A 13,471-nucleotide genomic window follows, 5' to 3' on the forward strand; every position below is an offset into this window, starting at 1 on the left:
AGTGTGTGTGTATGGGGGGCGGTGAGGGGGGCGCAGAGCAGGATGGTCCCTTCTCTATGGAGCTCCCAGCGGCCCGAAGATCCGGGGACACAAGCAAACCATTGAAATGTAAGTCCCAGGCCCCCAAATGAAGAAATAACCTTCAAGTCCTACGGGCTGGGTCAGCCACTCATCAGAACTTCTGGGGCTGATGAGGCTTCCAGGGCTTAGAAGTATGAATGACCCAGGTGCTCGCAGACCTGACGGCCCTGTCACCTGGCCCAGTTCACACACATCCCCATGAGGACACCCTGCTCGCGGGCATGACCGCCACCTACCTGCTCCCTGGAGCCTGACAGCAGTTTCCAGGTGGACACCGTCTTCACTTCCCAGATGAAAACTCTGATTTGGACTTAGACAATCTTGGTTTCCTGAAGCCGGCCAACCCGTCTGCTCCGTCGGGTCCAACAGGAACCTAGGGCTCAGTGTGTCCCTTCCCACTTCTCAGCTCCTATTCCTGTTTGTCACAATTGAGTTGGTGGCCAGAGGTTGTGGTGTATTGAAAGGAGTGGCCACCCAGGCGCCTTCCTCAGGCTGCCGGGTACCCAGTGAAGCCCGGGTTCCAGCGCTACCATCACCTGCTTGCTGCTCTCAGCTGGGGGCAGGGGACGCATGAGGTCCAGGTCAGTCCGGGAACGTTAATGTAGAGGCAAACCAAACCACAAGCCCCACAGCTGCTGCTGGCCTGAGACCAGTGAATAGCGACACCTTGTGGCGGCGCTGGGAATGGCTCCCCGAGGTCGCAGGCAAGCTTGTGGTTGAGGCCCAGCGCCAGGTGGTGGTTGGCCAGCTTCGTGGATCAGACAGTAGCTCCGGACCGGGCCAAGGACACTACAGACGGATGGGCAAACCCCTGGCAGTCTCACACCTCCCCCGGCCCAGCACCACCCTCCCCCGGGTCTGGGACATGAAGGGCACAAACAGACCCAAAATGCCTGGTTCAAGGCCTGCAGCCTCAGCTTAGGAAAGTCAGGTAGCCTGACCCACCAACCAGGAATCCCAAGGCCCCCCGCGCTTCCTAGCAGGGGGAGGGGTAATTCCTTATCCAATGAAAATGCTGTTTAACAGCAGCAGCAGGCCTGGCGCTCGGAGGTGGGGGTGACACTTGGGGACAGGCCTTCCTGCTCTGGGTCAGGTGAGTGTGTACGTTTGCAACCTGAGCAGCCAAGGACAGGGCGCCCAGTGCAGACATGGCTTTACGGTCAAGTGTGATGTCCCACGAGTGAGGACAGAACTTTAGCAACAGGTCCCACAGCTGCCACGGGACGAGGTGCAGAAACGCCACCTCAGTTCACTCCGCTGAGTGTGAGGTGCCATCTCCTCATGTCACTGGAGCACCAAGTGTTGGGCCGGAAGGAGGTGAGCATGTGAATGGGCCACCCCACAGGGAGAGGCCAAGGGTGTCACACACATCGTCCTGAGGAGCTGCAGGACACACACACCGCGTTTCAGCGCCTGCGTTTTATTCTAGTTCAGTAGGAATGACTTTCTGTTGTAACATCAAAGCGCCTGAATGTTTGCAAACTGCTAAGTATTAAATAAGCTTTTGTTTTAATTCTCAGAAACCAGAGTAAGATGAATGCTTTACAGTAACAGTGAAATAATTAGAGCTCATTTGCCACAGAAGCGGAAGCCAGTCCGATATGAAAAGGAAGGAACGGGGTGCCGCCTTACATGGGAGGCGCCTCCTGCAGCCGCCCCCGCGAGGGCGGAGCTCCTTGGGCTCCGGCTCGTCCTCCTGTCCCAGTAGCCACCGCACCTGCACCCATGGAGCCCGTGGTGCCACAGGCGCTTGTGCTAGGAGGTCAGCTTGGAGTAGCTGGGCGGGGAGAGCTTGCGCTTCAAATACTTGAGGACGTAGAGTGGGAGGCAGCTGACCACGGTGATGGCCGACACCTTCCACAGGAAGGTCATGGTTGTGATAAAGGCAAGGTCTGCAGGGAGAAACACAGGCGAGTGTGAGAGGCCGTCAGGGAGGCCGCAGGCGCCCATGGCCCACAGGCTGCACATCCCAGCGCACCCGAGTCACTCCAGACCTCAGAGGGGCCTCGCGGATTGCAGACTTCTTTATACAGCACTGCTTTGCCTGCGCACCAGGGAGAATGAACTCTCTTAACGGGAGTCATGGGAGCATATTATTAGAGAGTGTGACCTGTGCCACCCAAGGCCGGGCGGTGGCAGCCACTCAGCACCTGAGTGCTGGTCCCAGAGGAACCCTGGCAGCAGGAGGGACCCTGTGACGTGTCAGATGTCCAGGCCCACCTTCTCCTCCAGGGACAGCCGCTGAGCTGCAGGTGCAGGGCCACAGCAGGCGGTGCTGTCACTGCTTGCCTGTCCTTCCTGTCCCTCGGCCTCGGCCAGGGAAGCCCAGCGGTGGCCCTGCACTGGGGCCGTGACAGAGCTGCAGCCTAACGGCGGGGCTGTCTGACTTTCTTATGGGAAAAGGCACATGAAAAACCAGACATTTACAGTGTTCGCTTTTCCAAGTGGCAGAAACCCTGTGTGTTGTCAGAGGTGGGACTTTCTGATGCATCCCTGCACCGTGGTGCTCGGTGACATTCCATCGGGGCGGGCACGTTTCCCCTTCCTGAAAACCTGCTGGAAAGCCGGGTCTGGCGTGGCCCTGCTGTCCCTGAGCAGCCCTGCCCTGCATTCTACTGCAGTGGGAAGTCACCACCCCACTGCCCGGCTGAGGACGAATCGCCACCTGTAGCATGGACCGCGCTCCTTCTCTTTTCTTTGCCCGATTTAAACCTTCAAGAGACTCACAAGTCCTGTCAGACACATCCACCAGCTGGGCCGCCCAGGGAGATCTCTCTCACACTCGGATGGAAAGGCCTGGAACTGGGAGAAGGGTGACTGACGTGCAGGGTTTGACCAGGGTTAGGCGAGGGCGGATTGCAGTGGTGCTGCTATCTCGGGCAGGGTGGAGGGCTGTCATGTGCCAGCTGCCACTAGGCCTGTGCCTGTGATGGGCAGTCATTCCTGGGACCCTGAGCTCAAAGGGGAAGCATCAGAGGTCACCTGAGAGTGTGAAGATGAGGGCGAGTCTGGCCGGAGAGCATGGGGACAGCCACCGCCTGACACTCATCCAGGGTCTCAGTCACTGTCAGCTCTCGTGAAGCATCACGGCCCCTGGCTGGGGATGGCAGAGCTGGGAGGGCGAGGCGGGGGAGGGGGACCACCGAGTGTGCCCAGGGAAATGGCGCCAGTGACGCCATGCCACAGTGCCGGCGAGGGGCTGACACCACTGTGCTGGCAGGCCTGCTGGTGGGGCTGAGGCCATGAACACGGTGTCCTGTGTGTGCGGGAGGACAGCGGGAGCTGCCAAACCACAGAGGCCTGGTGTGAAGGGGTCTCCATGTCACGGTCACTATCTCTCTAAAAGCCAAGATGGTGAATACCTTGATTTTATAAATTATTATAAGGAGTTTAATCTTTCCCCAAATAAGCTTGTGTTTGAAGCTTTCTGATGTGGGTTTTACTGTGAACTGCAATTTAGACAATGTATGAAGAAGTAATAATAAAAAAATGTTTAAAAATAAAAACAATTATCCAAAAAACAATTCCAAGGCAACTTACCAAAATACTCATTTAGAAAAGCCAGAGAGGCCACGTAGCAGCCGAGGCTGAGGAACTCGGCCACGACCATCAGCCAGTGCCACGTGCGGACAGTCAGAGCCACCATCAGCAGCTCAGTGAGGATGAGGGCCGTGAACGAGATGGCCACGACGTGGACAAACTCCGACTCAAAGAGCACCAGCGCCCCGTACATGAGAATGCCGCCTGGAAGACACAAGGGCGACGAGAGTGTGGCTTTTCCATGGCAGACCTTCTGCTTGGACTGGAGATCCTGTTACTATGTGAGGAGCTAGAAAAAGGGCCGTGAGGAGCTGGTTGGCGTTTATAACAGAGACGTGGGCTATGAATGCCCCAACCTCCCACGGCTATTCTCTTAAACTCTGGATTATGAATGAAGTGCCTGGAGAAGGCAGGCCTCCACTCCAGTTAGTGCAGGCCAGCCTGCGTCTCGATGCAGTAAGTCTGGTCTCCAGTAATCTCATTTGTCTGGAACTACACAGGGCGGCCAGCAACCTGTGACGACTCGACTCAGATTCTCCACGTCCCGCTGTCTCTCCTGGAAAGAACCACTGTGATAAGTGCTTGTTAAAGTGTTTCTGGATTTACATTTCATTAAAAACAGGTAAGTTTTTAGGTGGCAATCATCGGTTAAAAAAATGCTGCACAGTGAAGGGCCTGGCAGACAGCTGCGGAGGGGCGATCACTAGATGGACAGGAATGTGGCTGCGGGTGGGACTGGGAGGGGAATGCAACATCGCTGACGGGAGACAGGCATCACTGCAGGAGCAGCGGTTCTTACCTTGGTAAATGCTGATTAACACCCAGACGAGGAATGTCTTAAAGGACAAGGACCGGCCCTGGGGAAAAGGCAGAGAGTGAGTTAACCACCGCATCTCACATCTCACGCGGCTCAGCCTGGTGACTCCTGCAGGCCAGGCCCACTCAGACACGGCCCCCCACCCCTGCTGTGTCGGAGCTCCCATCTGTGAAATCAGGGGGAATGGGTGCAGCCTCTCTGAGCCGTCTGGGACAGAAGGTCTGTCCAGGCAGTGAAGCTGGGGCAATGCTATCGGAACCGACCGCAAGCACCTACTGAGGGACGGTGGGTGTGCAGGGCTGGGGCAGAGACCCCGGGAACCAGCGGTTCTGACTCAGCCAGAGGGCGACTGGGAGAAGCCAGGGCTGAAATGCCTGCCAGCTGGTGTGTGAGGACAAAGACGAGGGCGAGGCAGAGGCAGTTCCTGAGCTTCACTCACTGTGGCTTTTGTTTCTTGCCTGGGGCTTGGTTTCTCAAAGTCCCAGCTCCTGCTCCCCGAGGGCCGCGTGCAGCTCCTGTTGCTCACTGGGCGCTCTCAGGTTGGTTCCTGCTGTCACTACCCAGTAGTCTGAGTGCACCCTCACTTCCTGGACATGGGTGAGGATGGGCCCCCGCACACCCACACACATGCACGCCCCGTTCCTTCTGCCTGTGCCTCAACCGGCACAGTGAGCCCTTCCTTCAGCTTCGGCCTCGCCTCTCATCAGCCAGCACGTGCCACCCATGTGTTCAGACTAGTTTTCCTGCGAGACACTCACTGGCTGCAGCCCAGGGCTCCTGTGAGCTCCTGGCCCCCAGCCTTGCCGCAGACTCGGTCAGACACTTTCCCAGGGACCACTGCATGGTCCTTCCCCGCCTGCCCCCGCCAGCATGGAGGTGACGCGTCTCTCCTAGGGTGAGATGCATTTGTCACAGTCTGCGTCCCACGCATCTGTGGTTCCACTTCTGTGGGTTCCGACCAACACAACCACCATGGGCCCCCGAGCTGAGCCGACAGCTCTCTTGCCCAATGCCCTGTCAGCCACCCTCCCAACCCGAACCTGGGGCAGCCACTGACCTGCTCCCCACCCCAGAGGGTCACATGCTGGGATCACACACTTTTGAGCCTGCCTTGTGTGTGTCCAAGCGCACTTCAGCTTCAGCTGTGCTGTTGAGACGGCTCCCCCCACACTCTCACTGTCCCGTGTGGCACTGTCACTGGGTGAAGGACGCCTGGTCATTCCCAGGCTGGGCAATTAAGACAAAGGTGCCATCAAACTCTGTGCATAGGGTTCTGTGTGAACATGCACGTTCTTCCTCTTGGGGCTGCTGGGTTGATGGTAAGAGCACGCTTCACTTTGTAAGACACGACCAAGCCCTGTTCCCGAGGGGCTGGGCCACTGGCATCCCCCAGCAGTGAGAGGGGCCCCTGCTGGTGCCCACTCAAGCACGTGGTGGTGCTGGTATTCCAGGGTTTTGCCCTTTCTTAGACATCATGGTCATGTCTCTGGTTTTAATTTTAATTCCCTATGAAATGGCATTGATCATTTTTGTGAGCCTACTTGCGCCTGTAAGTTGGCAGTGTGGTGCCAGCCCTGGTCTCCTGTCCACTGAGAAAATGAATTCTGTTCTTTTTGAGTTTGGAGGTTCTCTGTATATCCTGGTACAAGTCCTCCGACAGAGGTGCCATCTGCAGACACTTCTTGCCGTCTGTATTTGTCTTTTCACTCCCTGAACAGGCCATGCACAGAACAGCAGTGTTTAATGATGATCAAGTCCAATTCGCCCATTTCTTCCTTTAGGAGTCATGCTCTGACCCTCTAAAGCTCTGCCTGATCATGGTCGAGCATGTTTTCTTCTGCAGGGTTTAGTCTCACCTTTCACAGTCAGGTCCTCATCCATTCTGAGGGCATTTCCATGGCAGGCGTGGGCGCGGGTGAAGGGTCCGCTCCCGCCTGTGGGTGCCCAGTTGTGAGCACATCGGCTGCTGACAAGATGACCCTTCCTCCTCTGTGTTTCCTTTCATGTTTGTCAAAGACCGACTGTTGCATTTGGCTGTATTTCTGGCTTTCAATTCCAGGCCACTCTGTCTGTCCTGTGCTGTGACTGCTGTTTCACAGAAAGTCTTCCAATCTTGTTCTTTTCCAAAACCGTTTGGTGGTTCTGTTCCCTTAACTGTCCATATAAATCTTAGAATCTGCTGGTCAGGATCCTTCAACATCGTGTCTTCCAGTCTGTGAACATTCATTTACACCTTCTTCAAATTTCTTCCTCAGTGGTTTAGAGTTTTCAGCATATACACTGAGTGGCCAGATTATTATGATCGCTGAACGCATAATAATCTGGCCACTCAGTGTATGTGTGTGTATATATATATACACATATATATATATATATATACACACACATATATATACACACACACATATATTAGAGGCCCGGTGCATGAATTCGTGCATGGGTGGGGTCCAGCCAGCCTGGCCAGGGGGAGGGGACATGGGTGGTTGGCTGGCCTGCTTGCTGGTCAAACTCCTGGTCGAGGGGACAATTTGCATATTAGTCTTTTATTATATAGGATATACCAGCCGTGGGCAAACTACGGCCCGCGGGCCGGATCCGGCCCGTTAGGCTGTTCTATCCGGCCCGCGGAGCCAAAAGAGCGGAGGGTTCTCTTGCTCTCCCCTCCGCTCCTTTACTTTGAATTTATATCAGTTCACACAAACACTCCATCCATGCTTTTGTTCCGGCCCTCCGGTCCAGTTTAAGAACCCATTGTGGCCCTCGAGTCAAAAAGTTTGCCCACCCCTGGGATATACACTGAGTGGCCAGATTATTATGATCTCTGAATGCATAATAATCTGGCCACTCAATGTATATCCTACACGTATTTTGCTAGTTATACCAGAGTATTTCACATCTTATGCTATGATAAACAGTGTTGTTTGTTCATTGCTAGCAATAGGTTTAAGTGGTTAAGATACCTTTTCCTTGGGTCCTGCACCTTCCCAAACCTCCTCGTCTAAAAGGTTTTGTGTGGATCACTTGAAATTTTCTACCCAGACTGCTATGGCGAAAGCACAGATATTTTTATTTTTTCCTTCTAATGTCCATGCCTTTAATGTCCTTTCCCTGCCTTATCACTATTATTTTAAAAATTATATAGGTGCAAATATATATTTCAAAAGTTAAACCATGTTGAGACTGTTCAACAGAAAATAGAGGTAGTGAAGCAGTCCTTGCTGTCCAATGTCTGACGGTTCAGACTTTTACCAAGGACAGTACGGTGTCACCTACTTGGTAACTTGACAATTAGCACAACTACACCCAGATGTCTCTCTGGTTAGCAGTTTAATTTATCATGAATGGAAAACCATGAGCTGGGAACTGAATTCACAGCTGATGTCTGAGACACTTCTGGCTCCGCTGAGGCAGCGCTCTGGCACTCACATATCTTAGTCCTGACCCTGGGCCCAGGCGCAGGGCTTTTCACAAGAGGTCCTGGCCCTCAGGACCACAGAGCCGCCTGCAGGCAGGAGAACAATGAGCACACGCCCTGTCCTGCAGCACCCAGCACCTCAGCAGTGACTGCACTGAGGGGCACCTAGGTATTATTGTCACGATCACATCGTTTTCTGTAGCAACGAAGATGCTGTGGTGTTGGCAAGAAGGAGCAGTCACATTTTTGTTTAATTAATCGATTTGAATACTGATGGAGCAGACCCTGCTTCCCCGTGCAAAGCCCCGGAGGCGGCACGGTGTGCACAGCAGCTCTGGGCATCTCGTCGGACAGTAAGCCAGACCCGCGATGCCTGGGCCACTCACCCAGATCAGAGACTGTTTACAAAGAGGTATAAGCACAGACGCTTATTTCAAAGCACAGTGCTTTCCTCCACTTTGCCCGGGATGTGTCCTCTGCATGCCTGATGACCTCTGAAGGTGTTTCACGTTCTCTGTGACCCGGATTTCTGCTCACAGCTTACCAGACAGATCAGTCCCTGGACAGTATGAACACCCTGCCTGCTTATTCCACTTGCTGCTGCGCAGCTACCGTTTCCCTGGCCTGCACTCACGTTTCCCTCCAGCTGCACGTGGGCTGCTGGGCCAGGAGCCACGTCTCACACGCCTTCACCAGCCCCGCACAGCACCCTCACCACACCTGCCACAGGCAGACTCACAGATGCATGTTGCCCAGTCCCTGCCAGCACCGACAGCACAGCATTCAGACCAACTTGGCTGAGTGTCCAGTATCACTAACTCTCTCCAGCGCCAAGAGGAGAAGCAGCTTGGTTCTCACAAAGTCAAGTGGTGACACGTTAACGCTACTTTCTACTTTGTTTTCAAAGGACGTGATGTGTATGAGATTTTTAAAGACATACATACTATAAGGACAAAAAGCATAGGTTTTGGATCTTACAGAAAAGGAGCCTGGAGAAAAGAAGTGACTAAGCTGTTATAAAAAGATTCAGTGTCCTGACTAGGGTACTGAAATATTCTAAATCTCTGGTCAGCATGACAGAATGGGAAGCTAGCACCTTAGATCCAACTTAGTCAGATTTGAACAAGGTTTCCCAACACCCCCACATGTTTAACGCATCAGCCAATGGCGTAGACTTTACGGTTGCGAGGAGTCAGCTGCTCAACTCAGGGGCTGGTGACCCTGTGAACACGTTCTGCCACTGGAGTGACTCCCATAGCCATCGAGGGATGCTGCTGGTGGGCACAGTCTAAGCCAGGGGTGGGCAAACTTTTTGATTCGAGGGCCACAATGGGTTCTTAAACTGGACTGGAGGGCCGGAACAAAAGCATGGATGGAGTGTTTGTGTGAACTAATATAAATTCAAAGTAAAGGAGAGGAGGGGAGAGCAAGAGAACCAGATAGAACAGCCGGATCCGGCCTGCGGGCCGTAGTTTGCCCAAGGCTGTAAGCCCTAAACACAGGAGGCCAATGTGGCTGCTGCCTCACCGCCAGGTGCAGACCGAGCTGCTGAGAATCTTACACTGACCATTGGGCAGCTGGCCTGGGCTGACCTGCAGTGACCTCATCTCTGCTGCGACTCAACTGTCTATTTTCTGGGTAGCTCACCTAATTTATATTCTACATAAAAGCTCATTTCCCTGTATTTCTGTGAGCAGTATGTAAGTGTCTCTGCAGGCTTGGAAACAGGGAAGTAATCTATTAAAATCACAATTATTTGCAATAGCTTCCTGTGGGTTTTGAATCTCTTATCCTGTTCTACTTCACTGAATGGTAATGATTTCACCATTTCAGAAGATTAATCTAAAACCTTTCTCTTCTAGTTGTAATATTCACAATATTATCATCATAACCATAATGCTTGCTATTTTATCTTATTTTATACTATACTGGTGAGCTAGCTCTATTTCTGTCCTGACTATAAGAGTAATATGGGATTTTGTACACCAGATCCTCACAGCAACTCCATGAAGTCAAGCTCAGCACCACTCTGACTGGACAGGGATCCGGGGCTGCAGGGCGCTGGTTTGTGCTCAGTGAGGTTTCTTCTGGGCTGCCCCATATGCTGCTGTCGACTTAGAAACAGATTATCAACTGTAAACCTAAATTTATTTGAGGGTTAGTGGACTTTGCTCTCAGTGTTGGTTCAGGAAAAGCAAGCCTTCTAGAAGATTCTAAAGTCACCATGATTTGTATTTGGATGCAGAGTGTGTTTTTTGTGCTATAAAAAGATGCGTCCACAAAAAACATGATAAGCTAAAAACGTCTTCCAGGATTATTTTAACCTTAACAGTACAATTTTAGGTAAATGAATGAATCTTTTGCATAGTTTCAGGGGCTGGACTTTTGCGTGGCAGCATCATGGCAACCACTGCACATGGGTCTTGGGGACAGAAGCATGTCTCACACAGGTGTGATTCTGCAGCCGCCCTGCAGACAGGTCTGGCGCAGGTGACTCCTGGGGTCCTAACTGCTAGAATGCTGCCTGTGCCTGACAGACGGGTGCGAGGGTGCCAGGTGGAACCATAGCTGGGCAAGGAGCTCCTACGAGCCCAGGGGTGAGAGCGTCCTTAGATTAGAACTTTGCTGTGACATCAGAGCGTCATCACCAATGTCTGAGAAAGCGCTGTTTTTTGCTGGTTATGTTTCCCTGTTTTGAAGGTTAATTCAAAAGAAAAATACCAAAACCAACTAGGAGAAATAAAAAATGTCTGAAAGAACAGAGAATAGATTTAAACCTGCTGGGAAACTGCCTCATGAGGGGCACCTTTTCTCCTGGTAACTGTTCTTGTGGAACACCTGGAGTGTCTGCAAGGCTCGGGAGGTGCTGGCCTGGCCCGTACCTTGGTGAGGTCCTTGTAGAGCTCTGGGTACAGCATGGCCATGTCCGGTTTCACATCCTGGTCCAGCACCAGTGAGAACACTGGAAACATGGTGTAGATGGTCGCGTACCTGAGAGCCCAGAGGAGAGTGAGGTCAGCACGAGGAATGTTCCACACGACCAGGAACACCCTCTGCAATCAGAGGCCGGAGGTTAAAAAACTAAACAGAACAAACACAAGGTGGCACTGAAACTCAATGCTCATCCCACCCACCGCCCAGCACCACAGTCTATAAGCCATACACGCACGGTGGCAGGACCCGGTTTTCCTTCCTAATTAAACATTCTGATGTCGTTGTGCACCCGAGTGCAGGGATCAGATGTAACACAGAGAGCCTGTGCCCTTTAACCAGCTGTCCCAGCAGCAGCATCTCCCAAGCTGCAGCCCAGCTCACAGCCAGAATAGGGACAGGGACACAGTGCAGACACGGGCATTCTGCACCCAGGCCCTCCTGCCACTTCTTCCCTTCCAGGCCCCTCAGCCCCTGGCCACCACTAGTCTGTTCACTTCAAGGTGCACACACGCGTCACACAGCAGGTAGCCACCACTAGTCTGTTCACTTCAAGGTGCACACACACGTCACACAGCAGGTAGCCTGTGGGCGGCACTTTCACTCGGCCTGACTCCCTGCAGAGACGTAGGGCTGATGTACCAACATTCCCTCCTTCTGATTGTCCGTGGTCGTGGACTTAGCAGTCTGTGACCCCGACCGTTCACTGAGGTACATCCCGGTCATTCCAGTTTCTGGTTATTACAACTAGAACTGCCATAAACATTTAGCACAGATTTTTAAAAAAAAAATAAGTTTTCATTTATTTTGGATTCGTGGTGTGTAGTTTTTGTAAGACCCTGCCGCACCGTGCGCCAGTGTGGCTGTCCATTTCACGTTCCCACCAGCAGTGTGGGAGGATGGTTTCTCCACATTCTCTCTGTGGCTGGCACTACCACAATGGTCCCAGCCGCTCAGATGATTAGTGGTGTCTCACTGTGCTTTAAGTCTGCTTCCCCACGGGCACTGCTGCTGAGCAGCTCTGCACCTGCTCTGGGAGAACTGCTGTTCACGTTGGTGGGTTGAGTTGAGTGGGACTGTCCTGGGCTGTGGAGTCCTGCGAGGTAGTTATAAGCTCCTTGGCATGTGGCAGCATACATTTCCCGCGGTCCCAGAGTTGCCTTCACTGCATGCAGCTCCAGGTGTCTCCGGCCAGGACACTGCTGTTGCTGAACTTTTCTTCCCAGAGGCGTCTTCTCTCTGCCTGCTATAAGGTGTTTGCCTTTAGTTTTCATGAGTTTAATGATGTGACTTGGTGGATTTCTTTGGATTGAGGCTGCTTGGTGTTTGCTTACCTTCTTGAATAGGTTTGTCTTTTGTGAAATTTGGGAACTTTCTGGCCATTATTTCCTCGAGTCCTTTTTTGGCCCTGCCCTCTGTCCTCTTTCTGAGACAATAGGGACAGGCATGGGAGATCTGTGTTGCCTGCGGCCGGAGGAAATGTACTGACTGTGTGTTTGCTCTGTGCTGACTGCTGCAGGAGAAGTGGCCAGGAGGGCAGCGTGTGTCACCTGTCTGAGCTGTCCTGGCTGTGCCTCCTACCAACCCTGTGGCCTTGAGGCATTCTGGGCTCGCTGGGTCTCTGCTGTCACCCATGACGTGCGGATGCTGCAGGGAGGGGATGGCTTCAGAACAGGTGGGAGCCCGTGTGCTCACTGCCGCTGCTGTGGGAAAGCCCTGGCCCGTGAGTGGCAGGGTCTGCAGTGGCCAGGGAGGAGGGTATTGGGAGAAAGCGAGAGAAGAGGCTATGGAGGGACCCTTGGTCCTGGGATGGTGATGGGCTGTTGTTCCCCCTCTTAATGATACACAGGATGCTTTCAAACATCTTGGATCTGACATATTCCTGACATATATTATGGCTTTGCCGTGAAAACAGAAATTCTAATTTAATGGTAAAATTGCAAGAGGGACAGCAAGCAGGTGTCGTCCTCACATTCACGCAAGCAGAGCCTGGCTCCTACTTCAGCAACACCATGTAAATACTGACTGTGCACAGCCACTCAGACACCTGCTGTGTGGGCTTGTCCTTCCTACCACTTACCCCACCATGAGGAACCCCTGGTACAGGGGGACGGAAGCGAAGTAGCAGACGGAGGAGAACACAGCCTTGGAGAGAGGACAGGACAGTAGTTAATCACAGGCCCTCCCGACACTCCCCACTCTCCACGCCACCCGTGGCACCCACACACCTGCATGGTGGAGATGATGAGGCCCCTGTGCATGACGAACTGGCCGAGTGCCGCAGACCTCTTGTAGCTGCTCCGCCCGTGCACCATGAGCAGCCGGCCAATGTGCTTAAATTGCGTGATGGAGAAGTCAGCTGCCAGCGAGGCTGCCTTCCCCTCCTGCAATGTAAAGGTGCCTCACAAACCGCACAGCAAGTCTGTGCTCCGGGGCGCATGTGCAGAGCTCCACTAAGAGAGCACTGAGACCCACTGCCCCCCTTTGAGGGGTGACCTCTGGGGCAGGTGACCGGGCTGCAGGGATGGCTCCTGGGAGGGCAGGCAGTGCACACCACTGGGAGCTGATGACGGGAAAAGGGCACTGGCCAGGAAGCCAGGACCATTCCTTAGGCATTTGTCAGAATCACGGAAATTCAGCAGAGGTGGAACATGGCAGTGCTGCCCAGGAGACAGGCCCAGGGATCT

At 53.3% G+C, this 13,471-nt stretch overlaps 1 protein-coding gene across 2 annotated transcripts in view; it reads right to left on the reverse strand.

The window, feature by feature from the left end:
• Positions 1-1,481: 1,481 nt before the first annotated feature.
• ATP9B (ATPase phospholipid transporting 9B (putative)) overlaps positions 1,482-13,471 on the reverse strand; it is a 141,231-nt gene continuing 129,241 nt past the window's right edge. The window contains exons 24-29 of one of the 2 annotated variants that reach the window (XM_080683641.1): positions 13,013-13,168; positions 12,865-12,929; positions 10,736-10,844; positions 4,421-4,478; positions 3,622-3,825; positions 1,482-1,973 (exon numbers count right to left, since the gene is read on the reverse strand). In XM_080683641.1, the coding sequence (XP_080539767.1) occupies positions 1,837-1,973; positions 3,622-3,825; positions 4,421-4,478; positions 10,736-10,844; positions 12,865-12,929; positions 13,013-13,168 (729 nt within the window). In that variant the 3' untranslated portion in view covers positions 1,482-1,836. Of the gene's footprint in view, positions 1,974-3,621; positions 4,178-4,420; positions 4,479-10,735; positions 10,845-12,864; positions 12,930-13,012; positions 13,169-13,471 lie in introns of both variants that reach the window. The other variant, XR_013961383.1, reaches the window with a different exon arrangement.

This window comes from Plecotus auritus (assembly GCF_963455305.1).
Source record: "Plecotus auritus genome assembly, chromosome: 8".
In the NCBI taxonomy this organism is placed as follows: domain Eukaryota; kingdom Metazoa; phylum Chordata; class Mammalia; order Chiroptera; family Vespertilionidae; genus Plecotus; species Plecotus auritus.